The following is a 16,479-nucleotide window of genomic DNA, read 5'->3' on the forward strand; positions in this document are numbered from 1 at the left end:
ACGTTGGATCCAAAATTCTTGATGCCACCAAGCGACCAGGTTTGAATGAGTCGGAGAGTTTCAGACCCTTCCTGCAAGGGTTTAGTTCCGGGAAGACTGACTAAATCCCATCCAGTCCTCTTTTCCTTTTTTTTTTTTTATCATTACCATTTGACATGTTGTTTGAACAACAGAGCGGAATTTTGTGCTATTTGTTGTATTTTTCTGTACATTTGTATATGTATAAATTTCTTTGTTTTTGTATTTGTATAAGTTGGGCGTGCATGCGTGGCACTGAACTTTCCATTAGTTTCATTCTGTGGATTGTGAGTATTCTGGATCACTGCTGGCACTTTATGGCATAGTATGGGGGCATCCTCTTCCCCCTCTTTTTTCCCCCCTTCTTCTCGGTAGATCCTAGCCCTCTTTCTTAATATTACTGCACCATTGTTATCCTTTTCCCCTATGGGAAGTGTAGGACTCCTAATTACTGGTATTCATGCCGGGTTAGGACTGGCTGCAATGAGTCTTTTTCCAGGTTTCACTATCATGTTTTTTATGGCCAAATAGTGAGCATCCCTTATTGGTGGCAATTCTTGCCTCTCCAGTCCGGCACAGGTAGGCCCCTACACATGTATTTCTTACCTGTGAGGGGCATTGAGCATAGTGTTGTGCTTGGTGGGAGTTTACTCCGCTACGCTGTGCACCTGTCCTGCATGTGTCCTCTGTCCCCTCTCTCCGAAGCAGAACGTTGACGGCTGACGTCACTTCCGGTGCGCCGAGTGCGCTGCTTCCGGTCCATCAGCGGGGACGCAGCTACTTCCGGGTAGCGCGAACCCGCGGGAGAGGTGAAGGGCGTGGTTTCCTACCACGCTGAGTCCTTATACAGGGGACGCCAAGGTTCACAGTTGGCGCCATTTCCCCACGCTCCTCCATGCAGTAGGAGGAGGCAAGGGGGTTGCATACACGTGGCATTGTACTTTTCTGTGTATATGGCTCTTTAGCCACCACGGACCCTATGCTACATTTACTATCTTGACTAGCCTGCAAACACCTTTGACCTGGCGTAGCAACATTGGGGACCTCAATTTCCTTTTTTTGGTGTAAGTATATATATTTGTTTACTTTTTGGTCCCCAGTCCTGGGGGTTTTTTACCCCATGCCAGGTACTATGGTTGGGATGCTTATTTATTTATCTATATATATATATATTTTCCCCTGTTTTTGTTGCTCGGGAAAATTGCAGCCCATGGGACTATATTCCTTCATCCACCACTATACATGAATGCTTTTTTCTGTTCCTAGGCACCATATATTAGGGGGTATCCTTATCCATACACACCCCGTGAACCTACTGGATTGGCAGCTTTTTGTCCCAAATGGGATATCCGGTATAGCCTTTGGGCCTTGCCGGGTCCACTCCGGGCCAACAGTCAAATAATCATTTTTTAAGACGCTTGGATCCTCACAGCAATTGAATTCATTCATTGTGAACAGGAAGATTGGGTGGGTATTTGCTTATGCCTATATGTCAGCAGTTGTAATGCTCATATCCATAGCTGCAAGTATAGGACAAGTTTGTGGACGCATCCATGCACTTATATTTTCTCATAATTTTTTCTTTATGTGTTTGTTTGTTTGTTATTTTTTTGCTCTTTCTAGGAAGGAAAATAAAGGGATCACCAGTTCTCATATCCCTGAAGAATATTGAAACTTAGAAGTTCAATATATTGTTCGAAACGCGTTGGATCTAACACTCTCCCTCCCCTGGGATTGTTATCCCGGTGCGGGAGTGGTGTATCCCTTGTTTCCTCACACTTCACATCCATTGTTTATTTTGGTTGTTCGTACATCCATTGTGGCTTTTGTGATCCATGACCTTTTGTGGCTTTCCACTCTTGTCCAAGGAGTCTAAATGTCAACAATCAATGACATTTGTTGTCATTTTTTATTGTATTATTAAATAATCTTAATTTTATCCATTGTTATACTTTTGTATTTTTTCATTTATTGCCTTAAAAATCCCCCCCTTTTTTAGAGGAGACTAACACTCTCAGTGTTATATTTCTTTTGTACTGATTCTTTGGGATGATGGCAATTTCATGTCACTTATCATCTGGGACCAATGTACCTGTGTGATTTTTAATTTTTTTAAAAAAACGACAATTTTAAAAAAAAAAACAATATTTTTTACATTCTGATATATAACATTCCCCCAAAAAAAATTAAAAATCAAAATTTTTTAACATTTTAGGTCAATTTGTTTTCTGCTACATATTTTTGGTAAAAAAAAAAACGCAATGGGCGTATTTTGATTGGTTTGCTCAAAAGTTACCGCGTTTACTAACTACGGGAAAGATTTGTCATTTGTATTGTTTGTTTTTTTTATTAGTAATAGCGGCGATCTGCAATTTTTTTTGCGGGACTGCGACATTGCGGCGGACAGATCGGACCCCTGACTGACATTTTTGACACTTTTGCAAAAAGTTACTGTAATAATGACACTGGCAGGGAAGGGGTTAACTTTATTGGTGACCAAGGGGTCAAATGTATGCCTCATGCTTACTGACGTGTGTGGGGGGAGGGGATTGGGTGACACAGACACAGATCGCAGGTTCAGCTATGCTGAATCCTGTAATCTGTGACTGTCTGTCACAGAGGAGATCTGCTCACTTTGTTTACACAAGTGGGCGGATTTCCTCACTCGATCCCCGATGATCGGGGAAGAGGGGCGGTGATCACCGCCTCTCCTCCCCTGGCCCGACTCCCGCTGTGCCTGAATACAGCGGGAGCGAGCCTCCAGCGATGCGCACACGCCACCGAGAGGGGGCGGTATCCAGCGACGTAGGTCTACGTCGCTGGACGATAACGAGCCACTTTGCCGCAGTGCCAGCAAAGTGAGCGGTCGGCAAGTGGTTAAAAAAAAGAAAAAAAAATCACCCCTTTTCCCCCAACATCCTTCTTACTGAGCTTGGATAAAATCTTCTACAAATTGTTCATGTACAGTGGGTTAATTAGGATGGAATTATGATTACTTTTTCCTTTAATATACTACAATCCTTTATTTTATTTTTGCAGGACTGCTGACTGTGTCTTTAATTCCTGGTATCTACTAATCCACTTTGGCGAATGGGTAGACATTGCAGCAGAGCAGCTGTTGACATCAGACTTGGAAGTTTCAGATGACCTGCTGTGGCTTTTGGCATTTTACTACAATCCATGCAATGAGAACCAAAGCAGAGATAGAACAATGGTGGGTTGTAAATGAAAATAGCACGAGTCTCATTACAAACAAGAATTATTCACTCTGTTTGAATTATCTGATACATTTGTCAACTACCAGTTATACCTGTTTTTAAAATGTGATGTATTTTAAAATTTACTGTTGTATTTAATATATGCAAGTTTATTGTCAAACTGAAAACAACATCTCAGAAAGGCAGCATGTGCCCTGGGACAGGCAACCTTTCAGGGCTTCTTTTCCTCTGGTATTGTTTCAAGACTCTAATTCAGTGAAATGAGTTGTCTCACATCACAATTGACACTGTTGCTGTGCTAGAAATTGACTTCTCTCCCAGGGTTTATATATATAAAGAAAAAAATGTTTTATAAATGTAGCAAAGATTCATACAGCCACAATGACTATCACTATATGTATAATATGAGTATTTCCTAAGCACCGTCTAGTGGCCATAATGAAGTATTTTTTTTTTATAAGCATTCGGCTTTTAGATTACACTTTCACTCATAGGAAATAATACTATTACAAAAAAAAATATGCAGCAATTTTAGTTGGTGCTGTGCAAATGTTTGTCAGACTTGTATAGCAAAGTTTTTTGGCCTTTTGTATTTCTGTTTTCTGTGCAGATTCTGTTCTTTTTCATAGTTTAGGTGTTGAAAGTTCCTAAGCCACAATATAGTTGGCTAAACAAATCTGCTTTGCACACCGAAGTGGTTTAGGCACCATACCATGTCTATATGGTGGCACACATCTGAGAAGAAAATGGTTGCACACCACCACAGACTCCAATGAAGAGAAGTTCCTTTAATCACATACGTTGTACAGGTACAAGGTACAGCAGGGTAGAACAGTAGATGCATTTCACACAACTTCTATGTGCTTGTTCGAACAAGCACGTAGCAGTCGTGTGAAACGCGTCTACTGTCCTACCCTGCTGTACCTTGTACCTGTATGACTTATGTAAATAAAGGAACTTCTCTTCATTGGATTCTGTGGTGGTGTGCGACCATTTTCTTCTCAGATGCTTCTGCTGGTGGCGAGCCGAGGTTCAGCACCTACCCTGGATTGTGGATTTTGATTTGCTTGAGCGGTGTCATCTCTTTTTTTGTTGGTTAGCACACATACCTTTGCACTGCTGATTCCTGGGTTCGTATCCCACTAGTGACAAGCTCCCATTAGTGACAAACTCTGCTTAGATGTAGATTCCTTTAATAATTGTGGGGGACTTAGAAACATACTGGTGGGTTTGTTGACATCTGACCATAGTAGGAGAGCAGAAGAAACATCATATTATAAACTCCTTCAAGAACATTTACTATAGTGAGTATGATACGTTATCTGTTGATCTATTCTCAACATCATACGTAAATCCGATCAGAATCTTCTGCTTTCAGTCAATGCACATTGAAATTTTGACTAAAGAAGTTGTGCTGCTTGCTTTTTCTCATTGCCAGACAGAGCTTTATAGAATACGGAAGATTTTTCTGTGTTCCTAATGTGCCAAAATTCAGGTGTTTTGACCCAAGTGAAGAACAACTTCTGAAATAGTTTCTTTCATATTTCTGTCTGCAAAGCTACTGTACATATTGAAGGGTGTCCTCAGAAATTATACAAGTAGTTATACTCAGTCTATCACTCAAACCTTTTTCAGTCTGTGACATGTTCTGACCACCCAGGAAGATGTCTCTTAATTTTCAGTAAGAATTTGGGAAACCACTTGTATTTGCATTCTTTCATGAGACCGCACATGAAATAAAAGCTGCATTTGTACAGGGAACAAATAACTCTATATGCATATATCCTGTTTTTCCACAGTCTTTGAATGAGATTTTTTTACACCATGGCGTCCCAGATCCCAGAGTATGAGTGGGGTTAAGACAAACTCTAAATAAGACTGTTTGCAAAGAAGCAATTTAAGGTTTCCGTTGATTGCTTAACTTAAAAAAAAAAAGTAATTCACCACATATCAAATAATTATTTCCTTATTTTCTGTCAAGTAGATACACATTCCTTTGTAGAGAGGTTTAACTTACAATCCATATGTTCCTTTAAAATTAAGTTTAAATAAAACCTTTACCTTTCCTTTACAACTGTTTGAACATATGTGTTTAGGTTTAGTTTTGTTTATCTTCTTGATAGACATACTGTATGATGATTGTCATTTACTTTAGCATTTTTGTTCACAAGCTGACTTCAGACTATTGCTTTATACACATGGATTGATGGTAGCCCAACACAACTGCATTACCGTGCGTTGTGGTGCATAGCGTTGGTTAACCACTTTCCGCTAAATCACCTTTGGCTTCAAGTGGTTGTACCGGAGTGATGCCTGTAGCTGCAGGCATCACCCCAGTATCGTTTTTAGAGCTGGCGGTCGGCTCTCTTGTAATAACCATAGTGGCTAAGCTCGGCTGGTATTCCAAGCAGTGAGAGGGGACCCCCCCTTCCGCCGTTTGCCCAGGCTCTCCGGTCCCACCGGTAGACTCGGGCGACCAACCGGCATGTCCACTGGCTGGACAGAGACCCAAACAAAGCCAGATTCCGTTTTGATCAGGTCTTGGATGTAGTAACCTGGAAGCGACGTCATGACATCACTTCCGGTTTACTCGGGAGCCAACAGCATCAGTTTTCCAAAATCAAAAGTATGCTGATCTTGGGGTTTTGAATGCTTTTAAGTGCAGAGGAGGGGTTTAGGGTCTTATAGACCCCAGATCCCTCTATAAAGAATACCTGTATGCTGCTGTTACAAGGGATTTTTACATTCCTTGTGATAGCACTAAAAGTGATCAAAAAACAAAAATTTTAAGAGACCGTGTAAAATAAATATGGAGATTTTTAAGTACCGTAGTTTGTCGCCATTCCATGAATGTGCGCAATTTTAAAGCATGACATGTTAGATATCTATTTACTCAGGGTAACATCACCTTTCACATTATACAAAAAATTGTGCTAACTTTACTGTTTTATTTCTTTTAATTCATTAAAGTGTTTTTTCCCTAAAAAAAACTACATTTGAAAGACCGCTGTGTAAATACAGTGTGACATAAAATATTGCAACAATTGACTTTTTTTTCCTGTAGGGTCCCTGATAAAAAAAATATTTATAATGTTTGGGGGTTCTAAGTAATTTTCTAGCAAAAAACACTGATTTTAACTTGTAAGCAATAAATGTCAAAAAAGGCTTGGTCGTCAAGTGGTAGTACATGCGACTTTTCTGTGCATTTTCGTGCAGTGCACACACAAATGTAAAGGGGCCTTTAAAATGATTAACCACTAGCCGACCGCTCACTGAGCTGGTACTGCGGCAAAGTGGCTCGTTATCGTCCAGCGACGTAGACCTATGTCGCTGAATCCCGCCCCCTCTCGGCGGCGCTGCTGGAGGCTCACTCCCGCTGTATTCAGACAGTCGGGCCAGGGGAGGAGAGGCGGTGATCACCGCCGCTCTTCCCCAATCGTCGGCGATCGAGTGAGTAAATCCGCCCACTTGTGTAAACAAAGTGGACGGATCTCCTCTGTGACAGACAGTCACAGATTACAGGATTCAGCATAGCTGAACCTGCGATTTGTGTCTGTGTCACCCAATCCCCTCCCCCCACACACGTCAGTAAGCATGAGGCATACATTTAACCCCTTGATCACCAATAAAATTAACCCCTTCACTGCCAGTGTCATTATTACAGTAACAGTGCATATTTATAGCACTGATTACTGTAGTAATGTCACTGGTACCCCCAAAAGTGTCAAAAATGTCAGTTAGGGGTCCGATCTGTCTGCCGCAATGTCGCAGTCCCGCAAAAAAAATTGCAGATCGCCGCCATTACTAGTAAAAAAAAATAAACAATAAAAATGACAAATCTTTCCCGTAGTTAGTAAATGCGATAACTTTTGCGCAAACCAATCAAAATACACCCATTGCGATTTTTTTACCAAAAATATGTAGCAGAAAACAAATTGGCCTAAAATGTTAAAAAATTTTGATTTTTACATTTTTTTGGGGAATGTTATATATCAGAATGTAAAAAATATTGTTTTTTTTTTTTTTTTCAAAATTGTCGCTCTTTTTTTCAAAAATTAAAAATCGCACAGGTGGTCAAATACCACCAAAAGAAAGCTCTATTTGTGGGGAAAAAAGGACATAAATTGAATTTGAGTACAGCGTTGCACGACCGCGCAGTTGTCCGTTAAAGTAACACAGTGCTGAATCGCAAAATATAGCCTGGTCAGGAATAGGGTAAAATCTTCCGGTCTTAAAGCGGTTAAAAATGCGCTCATTGAGGATTTTTTTGTCAAAGACATGTAGCTAAATAATTTTGGCCTAAATATATGACAAAAATTGAATATATTGGATATTTTTTTACTGTCAAAGTAGAAAATGTCAATTTTTTTCGCAAAATTTTCGCTCTTTTTTTATTAATATCGCAAAAGGAAGCTCTGTTTGTGGGAAAAAAAAGGACGTAAATTTTGTTTGGGTACGGCGTTGCATGACCACGCAATTGTCAGTTAAAGTCGCGCAGTGCCAAGTTGCAAAAAGTGGCCTGGACGTAAAGCAGGAAAATCCCCCGGTGGTAAAGTGGTTAAACACGCAGCCAGAGTGGTAGTACACTGCAAATCCATATGCCCTTAGACTTTTTTACTACAGTCCTCTATGTTGGCAACATATGAGTTATCACGCATTACCCTTTTTCACGGTGTAAAACATGTTTTTAATGAAATAAACTCAGCTATTCTTGTAAGTAGATTTGCAGTCAGAACCTGGCTGCTTGTAAATGGAAACATTTGTGAGATAAATATTTAGGCTGACCCCTTTGTGAAAATGTTGTCTAGGTGTCTCTAGCTCCAGTATTTTCAGGGCTACTGATGCAGAACAGTTTTGAAGTAAGTAAAGTCAAAACCTTAGAGCTACACGGCTGTTACAGCTCAGTAACTCAGAAGGTTTTGAGAGCACGGATCAACATGACAATATGAGCATGAATTTACAGCAATGATTTTTGTGAGATTTCTACTTATGGAATGCAGGCACATGAAATCCCTCCTACTGGACTAGATTTACTCCTTAAAGCTCAAGTCCAGTATGACCCACTCCAAAATTTCCGTCAAACCCCTGCCCCCATGGAGCACCTCTGCCAACTTTTTTCTTTTGTTTGTTTAAGTTGAATAAATTTTTTTTGTGCCATTCTGGTTGTGTTAAATGACAGGTCATCTTTTTGCATCCTAAATGCTGCAGAGAGCAGCTGTCCATGTCAGCACTTGCCTTTGAATCCAGGGCAGTCTGATAAAGTGCTCTCAGAGGGCAGATCGTTGATGCCCTGGGTTCACAGGATGTGGGAAGCCTCACTGGTTTTCAGAGAGGTAGAGAGCTGTTTTGTAGTAAAAGGTAGTTACTAAAATTAATTGGTAAGACAAAACACCTAACCAGGAGTAGGGCTTTACATTTATGTATGCTAGTTATTACAAGTACAAAAAAAAATAATCCATTGCCTAAGAAAAATCAGAGCAAGGCACTTAATACAGTGAGTCATTTGGTCTGTCATTAATTTCGGCATTGGGCTTATTTAACAACACAGTATAGTGAACAATGATGTACAGTTTAAAACAGCACTTCCTTGAAATGTTTTTGGTGGCCACTCCTGCTGGATTCCAGGCTCTCCCCACCACCACCCTTAGTACATAAAGATCAGGCAACAAATGGTAGATTCAATTTGACAGGTATTTTTAATAATGCAAATAAGAAAATACAAAGTGTCAGAACTGATAACAACAGATAATATTCTTCTTTCACTAATCTGACTTGTAGTAAACTGAAATCTGATTGATTGCTCGGGCTTCCTGCACTGAGCATATCATGATTGGGCTTTGCACTCCCCAGATAAATAAGCACAGAAGAAATGAACCTTAACAGCATAAAAATGCTGTTTTATAAATAAAGCACACCTTTACATTTAAAGTCAGCTTGCCACAACTAAAACCAAATGAAACTAATCCCAGAACCTGAAGAAAGAAATGTAGGCACCGCCAAACACAGCAATCCTCATGAAACACTACTTCACTACCTCCACAAATCTATATGCAAATACAAACTTTTTCATAAAATTGGCAACCAATTTCGCATACCCCAGTGCACTGTGACGGGCACCTGCTTTGCATTATGTATTGAAGTCTGTACATGTTAAGGCGCTTGCTTTTTCCAACCCATCATGAGCTGGAGTTCAGGTGGAGAAGATCTTGTGTGCAAAGGAGTAGTTTACTTTAGGTGGAACTTTTCTTAATAGTTGATTTGAAGATTGCAGCCTTTCTCATATATGGAAATTATGTAATAAGTTACCAGTAATGGTCAAGTTTATAAATGAAAAAATATCTGCCTTGGAATAAAAAATACTATTTTTTCTTGCCACCTAAAACAGCAAACCAGAGGTGAAGTTTTCTCAGTTTTGGATAGGTCATAAATACTATTTTCTGAAAGTTTTCTGACATCAGAGTGATATATATTTAATACCTTGCTCTGTACCAAAAGGCAAGCAAAGACATTACTTCGTAGCCATTTTATGTACAGTACATGTTATTCTACTTGAAGGCCTAGAATATTGGTATTTCCTCTGAAAAACAACATGCTTCTGAAATCAGATTGTGGGATTTTCATTTCAGCAATCTGCTGTTATCCTATAATTACAACAAATCATTTACAAATCCTGCTGAATAATGGTAAATGGGGCTTATTCTTGTGATGCCTGTAAAAATGTGTTATATAATAGTGACACTATAGAAAGACATTATTCAAGGAGTTTTCTGATTTCCCAATAATTATTCAGTTGTTGGCAGAGTGCCCTGACAGCTTAATAATAGAGAACAAAGAAATTCAGGTTATTTAATTTTTGCGTTTCCAAAGTTTTAGTGTCAAGCTGAGTGTCCCAGTGCCTAAATCCAGCCTCTCCTGAAAGTGAATGGTCTGCTGACTTCCTAACATTGATTTCAGTTGTCACTAATCCCTCATTACGAAACTTCTTGGAGACATCTCTGTGCTTGATGTTCTGTATTGCTTTGTGCAGTGTCAGATGAGAGCTTTTTCGGCCTATGATTTTTTAAAAACTCAAATATACCAAGTTCATAATACCTTCTTTATCATCTATGCAGTATTATTTAGACAAGATCAGTCATCCTACAGGAAAGCAGGTGTTAAAGCTGTAATGCAGGATAAACAAATATTGTCTAAATACAAAAGTCATGTGTATTTTTACTTGATTCTTGGTGTGTTTCATGTATTTCTTCTAGATCTGTGCTGTAGTTCAGTGTGAAACTTTGCTTCCTGTAATAAAGACCAGTTACTGCAGCTCTCTCTCCTTGTATAGGGTGACTGGTCTTGTCTCCACCTACTCCTGTAGTTTTATGCAGGCATCCTGTAGTGTTTGGGCCTGCTGGGCTTTTCCTACAATGTTGCTCTCTGCACAGGCTATGTACAGCCCAGTGATGATATTACTGTTGCCTGCTCAAAGATGTGCTACATTTAAATGGATTAGCTGATGTTTTCTTAATTGTTTCATGTTATATCTCCTAGATGGAAGCAAAATCCACATATAGAAGTTTAGTATCACTCTTCAGAAATTCAAAAGTTTGTGTTACGTCCCTGAAAAAAATATTCCAAGTGAAAAGTAAATCAGACGAATGGCAAGCGTGTACTCTGCAGCTGATCAGACATCTTTGTGTAACTTTCCTTCTGTGTTCTCCTGAGTGGCATAACGTCATCAAGCAGTGTATTTCTTTTGTAAGTGTTAAAGATGTAATATGTATCAAAGCATTTTGAAAGCCAATGTCATATAATACTGTACAAGAGTGCCAAAACTAGGCGCTGTAAGGGGAAACAAGATTAAATATACTGTAGGATCAATAATCAAATGGATCAATAATCAAATAAATTGTCTTCCATCCTCCTCCAGGAGCTTTTCTAAATTTTTTAAGACAATTGTACTAGAGCAACAGAGGACAGAGATAACGTGATATGGGTGAGGTTTTTCTGCTCCATGCGATGCATTTATTACAAATCTATACTGTGCTTCTAATACATTTGTCTACGGGACCTATCTGTGCTTTAAAAGAGTTTAAAATATCAAATATCAAGGATTTCGTTTTTTTTTTGTTTCTTACCATTGTTTTCAGGCTTCTTTTTTGTCTTGCACACACCCTATGCTCCACTGATGCACCTCTGCAACTGCTACAAGTGTAGAGTGAGCAGTGCCGTATTTTTGCTCACATTATCTACTCTATGTGTGCTACAATTCCCATACCCTGAATGTGTCTGCAGGTAGATGCGCAGTCCATTTTGGACTCGAGCAGGAAGGGGTGGCTAGATTCACATACACGAGGAGGCATTTGGAATAAATGTAGCCACCCTAGAACAGGCAGTCTGAGAAAAGCAGAAAAAAAAGCTTCCATTTAAAAGATAAATCAACGTAAGAGAGGTAAAGAAGGTATATTCTCATTATATTTAGGCATATTACATTGATTTTTTTTTTTTTAATAAAAATGTGAGTATAACATCACTTTAACGCTTAAGCTTTATTATACGTTTTAAAATTAGCACAAGGGACATTAGAGCACTTACCCTTACTTACTAAATTTTGCTTGTGATCATATGGAATAAATGTATTAGGCAAATTATAGTTATTTCTGAAAGCTGACTGTCATTTGCCCAGCAAATATTTTTTTTTATCTGTAAATCCCTAAATCTTTTAGGTTTTGTAGTCTACCTCACACTCCCCAGGCAGCTGTGCATTAACAGATCACTTCTAATAGTGATCTATTCCTGGCTGCAATCTGCCAAAATAGATCAATATAGCAGTGCTCTACTGTTGTAGAAGATGCTGGACAGAGCATTCTTACATACAGAAGAGAGTGGCAGTATCGTTGCCACACCATGACAAGAAGCTGCATTAGGTTGACTTCATTGGCAGGTTCAACAGGTATTTGTGGGACTTTGCAGATGCACTTATATTTAACCAGTTCCGGCTTGGGCTATAGCAAAATGATGGCCGGATGGGCCTTTAGTTTATCTGGGTGGTTGTCATATGACATTCTCCCAGATTGTGCCTTGCTTCAGCGTGATCTGTCACTGGCTGTGTCCCTACGGACACAGCCGATGACTGAGCAGTGTATCGGCTCACTGCCGGTGCCATGTGATCACTGTGACCAATCACAGCAGATCACATGACAGTTGTAAACAATGGATGGCTTTGTTTAATGCCATTCATTGTGTACAATTGTGTCTCTAACTGCGATTGATCACAGTGATCACATGGTACAGATAGGGCTATCTGTACAATGTAATTAACTGTGGCCAGCCACAGCTAACCACAACAAAACAAACTGAATGAATCGATTTCAGTCAGTAAAATGTTTGCTTATAGCAATGAAATTCACTGCTATAAGCAATAATGTGTAAAAAAAAATTCCTTCATTTTCCAAAAAATTGTGACAAAAAATTACAGCTTCAAAAAACTCGCCATGCCTCAGGACTGATTTTCAGGTGTATATCATAGTTTGTGGACTCTATAACTTTCCTACAGACTAAATAATGTACAATGATTTGAGTTATTTTCACCAAAGAAATGTAGCAGAATACATTTTGGCCTAAATGTATGAAGAGCAATTATTTATTTGCAAAATTTTGTAAAAGAAACAAAAGTAAACTTGTTTTTTTTTATCACCCTTTTCCACATTTTTTTTTTATTTAGCAACAAATAAAAAACCCAGTGGTGATTAAATACCACCAAAAGAAAGCTCTATTTGTGTGAACAAAATTATAAAAATTTAGTTAGGCTACAGTGTTGCATGACCGCACAAATGGCATTTAAAGTGCAACAGCACAGAAAGCTGAAAATTGGCCTGGACAGGAAGGGGATTAAAGTGGCCGGTATTGAAGTGGTTTATTTTTATTTTTTAAGTGGGAGACTATAATTCTACTTTATCATCACAAAAGCATTGTGCCAGTGTTTTTATCTCTAACAGTACAAGATATGAATTAGCTGGTAAATATAATATGAAAGGTATATAGGGTTGTTTCATTATTGCAAACTGTGAGTAAAAAATGTTCTCACAGAAAATGCACTACGGTTAGGTAAGATGGGGGTTATGTATGTTCTCCGTTAAAATGCTGTAATTTTCATTATGCACAAGATGTACATGGCTTATGTAAATGCATTCTTGGGAAGATTTATTTTCCTTTTAGCTATATTTAACTCCTTGTTTAGTTGCAAAGCCTTTGATTTTTGAACATGGCAAGACCCAAAGCGAAGGTCAGAGTCTGATCAGATTGCAGGGAGCTGGCTTTTACATTTACAGAGAATAATTAGAAACATGAAAGTTGTTTGTTTTGTGGTCATAGTGTGCCTTATTAGCATTTGGAAAAATGTATTGCATATTTGTTTGTGGAATACTAAAAGGCATTTGAGGATAACGTTGTTTCCTCTCTCTCAGATGACTCAGACACAGGAAGCTGCCAGTGAAGTTTCTGACGTACTGGCTCGTACTTTATGCAGACTTGATATTCCTGGAATGGAAAGTCGAAAGATAATCACGATAGCGCACTGGCTGCTTCAGGACTCCTAATAGGAATTAAGGAAAACAGGGCCTAATGTGTCTTACAACAACAGTGTATACAGCCGCTTGCTTTACACTCGGCCAGTGGAAATTTGATGTTTCTTGGCAAACTGTTTTGTCCATGTCACTTTTTCCTGTACGAAAATGGAGCTATTTATTCACAGCAGTGGCTCCAGGGAATTGCTTATTTAGAATACAGATGTCAGGAAGTTGTTTGTGACTAGTTTAATATTAATGAGTGATTTGGAACTTCCACCAGCATTTGCCTACGAAATGGGCACGCTGTGGATAAAAGGCAAGTCAATTATGTAAAATATGTGAATTTTACCCTTTCATTTTTATTTTTATTATTCTTTTCAATGTTCTAGTTATTTGTTAGTCAATATCTGTTGCAACACCTCAGATTCTCTTAATTACTCTTTTTTTTAATAATATTATTATGTACAAAGAAACAGATGCACATTTGAAAATACTAATTGCCTGACTGTCTCCTGTTTCAGTACTTTCTCAGTTACTAACTTGGAACAAACATTCAGATGAAGAAAGTGAAGGCAGAACGTATCTGCTTTCTTGTACTGGGACAGTGACTCAAAAAGTTTTGAAGCAGCACGGCAGTCAAGAAAACCAGTATTTTCAGAAGGCAAGGACAGCCTCTGTACTTCCCCATACACAAGTAATTTAAGGTTTAGGAGGAAAAACTTATAATAAATAAGAAGTGTTTTTTTATGCAATTGTAATACAAAAAAAACACAATAAAATTATTAAAAACTTTTTTTTTTAATTGATGCTTAAATTATATTTCTGATATAAAGTATGGCAATGTTTTTTTTATGCAAATTTATGTGCAGATTTACATGGGAACATTTATTATACTCAACAGGCTTAAAGGGGCTATTCAGGTGACTCTTTGGTTAAGCCAGTCTCCTCACCATAAAAGGTGAAGAAAGAGCAGCCATTGGGTCAGGAAATTAAAAGACGTGGTAGTGAAAGCTAACAAGCTGCATAGGGACACATTAGGGCAGTTATCATTCATTCATCATAATCATTAATTTTGTTGCTTTTTTTTAAGTTTTGGATTCTTAGAACTTTCTTTCGCTTGTATTACACCGCTACATCATTTCAAAGAAAAAACAAAAATGTGCAAGAAGAATGTGCACCAAACCACATCTCATTATACTGTATAACCGCCTTTCATCACACCCCCATCTTTGTAGTAAAATAAGAGTAAGGTATACACCCATTAGGCCTCTTAATAAAAATAAAACTTGCTGGAACTGACATTAAAAGTGGATGAAAGGATACTTATGCAAAATCTGATGCAAAAGAACTCAAAATACATTGCAACAATATTGATACAATGTATCCAGAAAGTATTCACAGCACTTCACTTTTTCTACATTTTGGTATATTACAGCCTTATACCAAAATTAATTGAATTCAGTATTTTCTTCAAAACTACAAACAATACCCTATAATGACAATGTGAAAGAAGTTTGTTCAAAATCTCTGCAACTTTATTAAAAATAAAAAACAAAAATAATCCCCCTGACACTAAAAATTGAGCTCCGGTGCATCCTGTTTCCACTAATCATCCTTGAAATATTTCTACAACTTGATTGGAGTCCACCTGTGGTAAATTCAGTTGATTGGACATGATTTGGATAGGCACACTTCTGTCTATATAAGGCCTCACAGTTAACGGTGCATATGAGAACACATGAAGTCCAAGGAATAGTCTGTAGACCTCTGAGACAGGATTGTTGTGAGGCACAAATCTGAGGAAGGGTACAGAAAAATATATGCAGCATTGAAGGTCCCAATGAGCACAATGGCTTCCATCGTCCATAAATGGAAGAAGTTTGGAACCACTAGGACAGGCCTTCGTTGGGGAGGTTACCAAGACCCCAATAGGGTCTGACAGAGCTCCAGCGTTTCTCTGTGGAGATAGTAGAACCTTCAAGAAGAACAACGATCTCCGAAGCACTCCATCATTCAGGCCTGTATAGTAGATGGGCTAGACAGAAGCCACTCCTTTATAAAAGGCACATTACAGACTACCTGGAGTTTGCCAAAAGGCACCTGAAGGACTCTCAGACCATGAGAAACAAAATTCTCAGGTCTGATCAAACAAAGATTGAACTCTTTAGCCTGAATGGCAAGCGTGGGTCATACCTGGAGGAAACCGGGCACCGCTCATCACCTGGCCAATACCATCCCCTACAGTGAAGCAAGGTGGTGGCAGCATCATGCTGTGGGGATGTTTTTCAGCTAGAGGAACCGGGAGACTAGTCCGGATCGGGAAAGATGAATGCAACAATGTACAGAGACATCCTTGATGAAAACCTGCTCCAGAGTGCTCTGCAACCTCAGACTGGGGCCAAGGTTCATCTTTCAACAGGACAACAACCCTAAGCACACAGCCAAGATAACAAAGGAGTGACAATGGGACAACTCTGTGAATGTCCTTGAGTGGCCCACCCAGAGCCCAGACTTAAACCCAATTGAAAATCTCTGGAGAGATCTGAAAATGGTTGTGCACCGACGCTCACCATCCAACCTGATGGAGCTTGAGAGGTCCTGCAAAATAGAATAGGAGAAACTGTCCATAAATAGGTGTGCCAAGCTTTTAGCATCTTACTCAAAAAGAATTGAGGTTGTAATTGTCGCAAAGG

The 16,479-nt window shown here is 38.9% G+C and overlaps 1 protein-coding gene across 2 annotated transcripts in view; it reads left to right on the forward strand.

Moving 5' to 3' along the window:
• FANCC (FA complementation group C) overlaps window positions 1-14,187 on the forward strand; it is a 484,570-nt gene extending 470,383 nt beyond the window's left edge. For both annotated transcript variants that reach the window (XM_082267759.1, XM_082267760.1), the window contains exons 13-15: window positions 3,058-3,232; window positions 10,770-10,976; window positions 13,685-14,187. In XM_082267759.1, the coding sequence (XP_082123885.1) occupies window positions 3,058-3,232; window positions 10,770-10,976; window positions 13,685-13,816 (514 nt within the window). In that variant the 3' untranslated portion in view covers window positions 13,817-14,187. The remainder of the gene's footprint in view (window positions 1-3,057; window positions 3,233-10,769; window positions 10,977-13,684) is intronic.
• The last annotated feature ends 2,292 nt before the right edge of the window (window positions 14,188-16,479 follow it).

Source organism: Pelophylax lessonae (assembly GCF_965119305.1).
Source record: "Pelophylax lessonae genome assembly, chromosome: 1".
NCBI classification, from domain to species: Eukaryota; Metazoa; Chordata; class Amphibia; order Anura; family Ranidae; genus Pelophylax; species Pelophylax lessonae.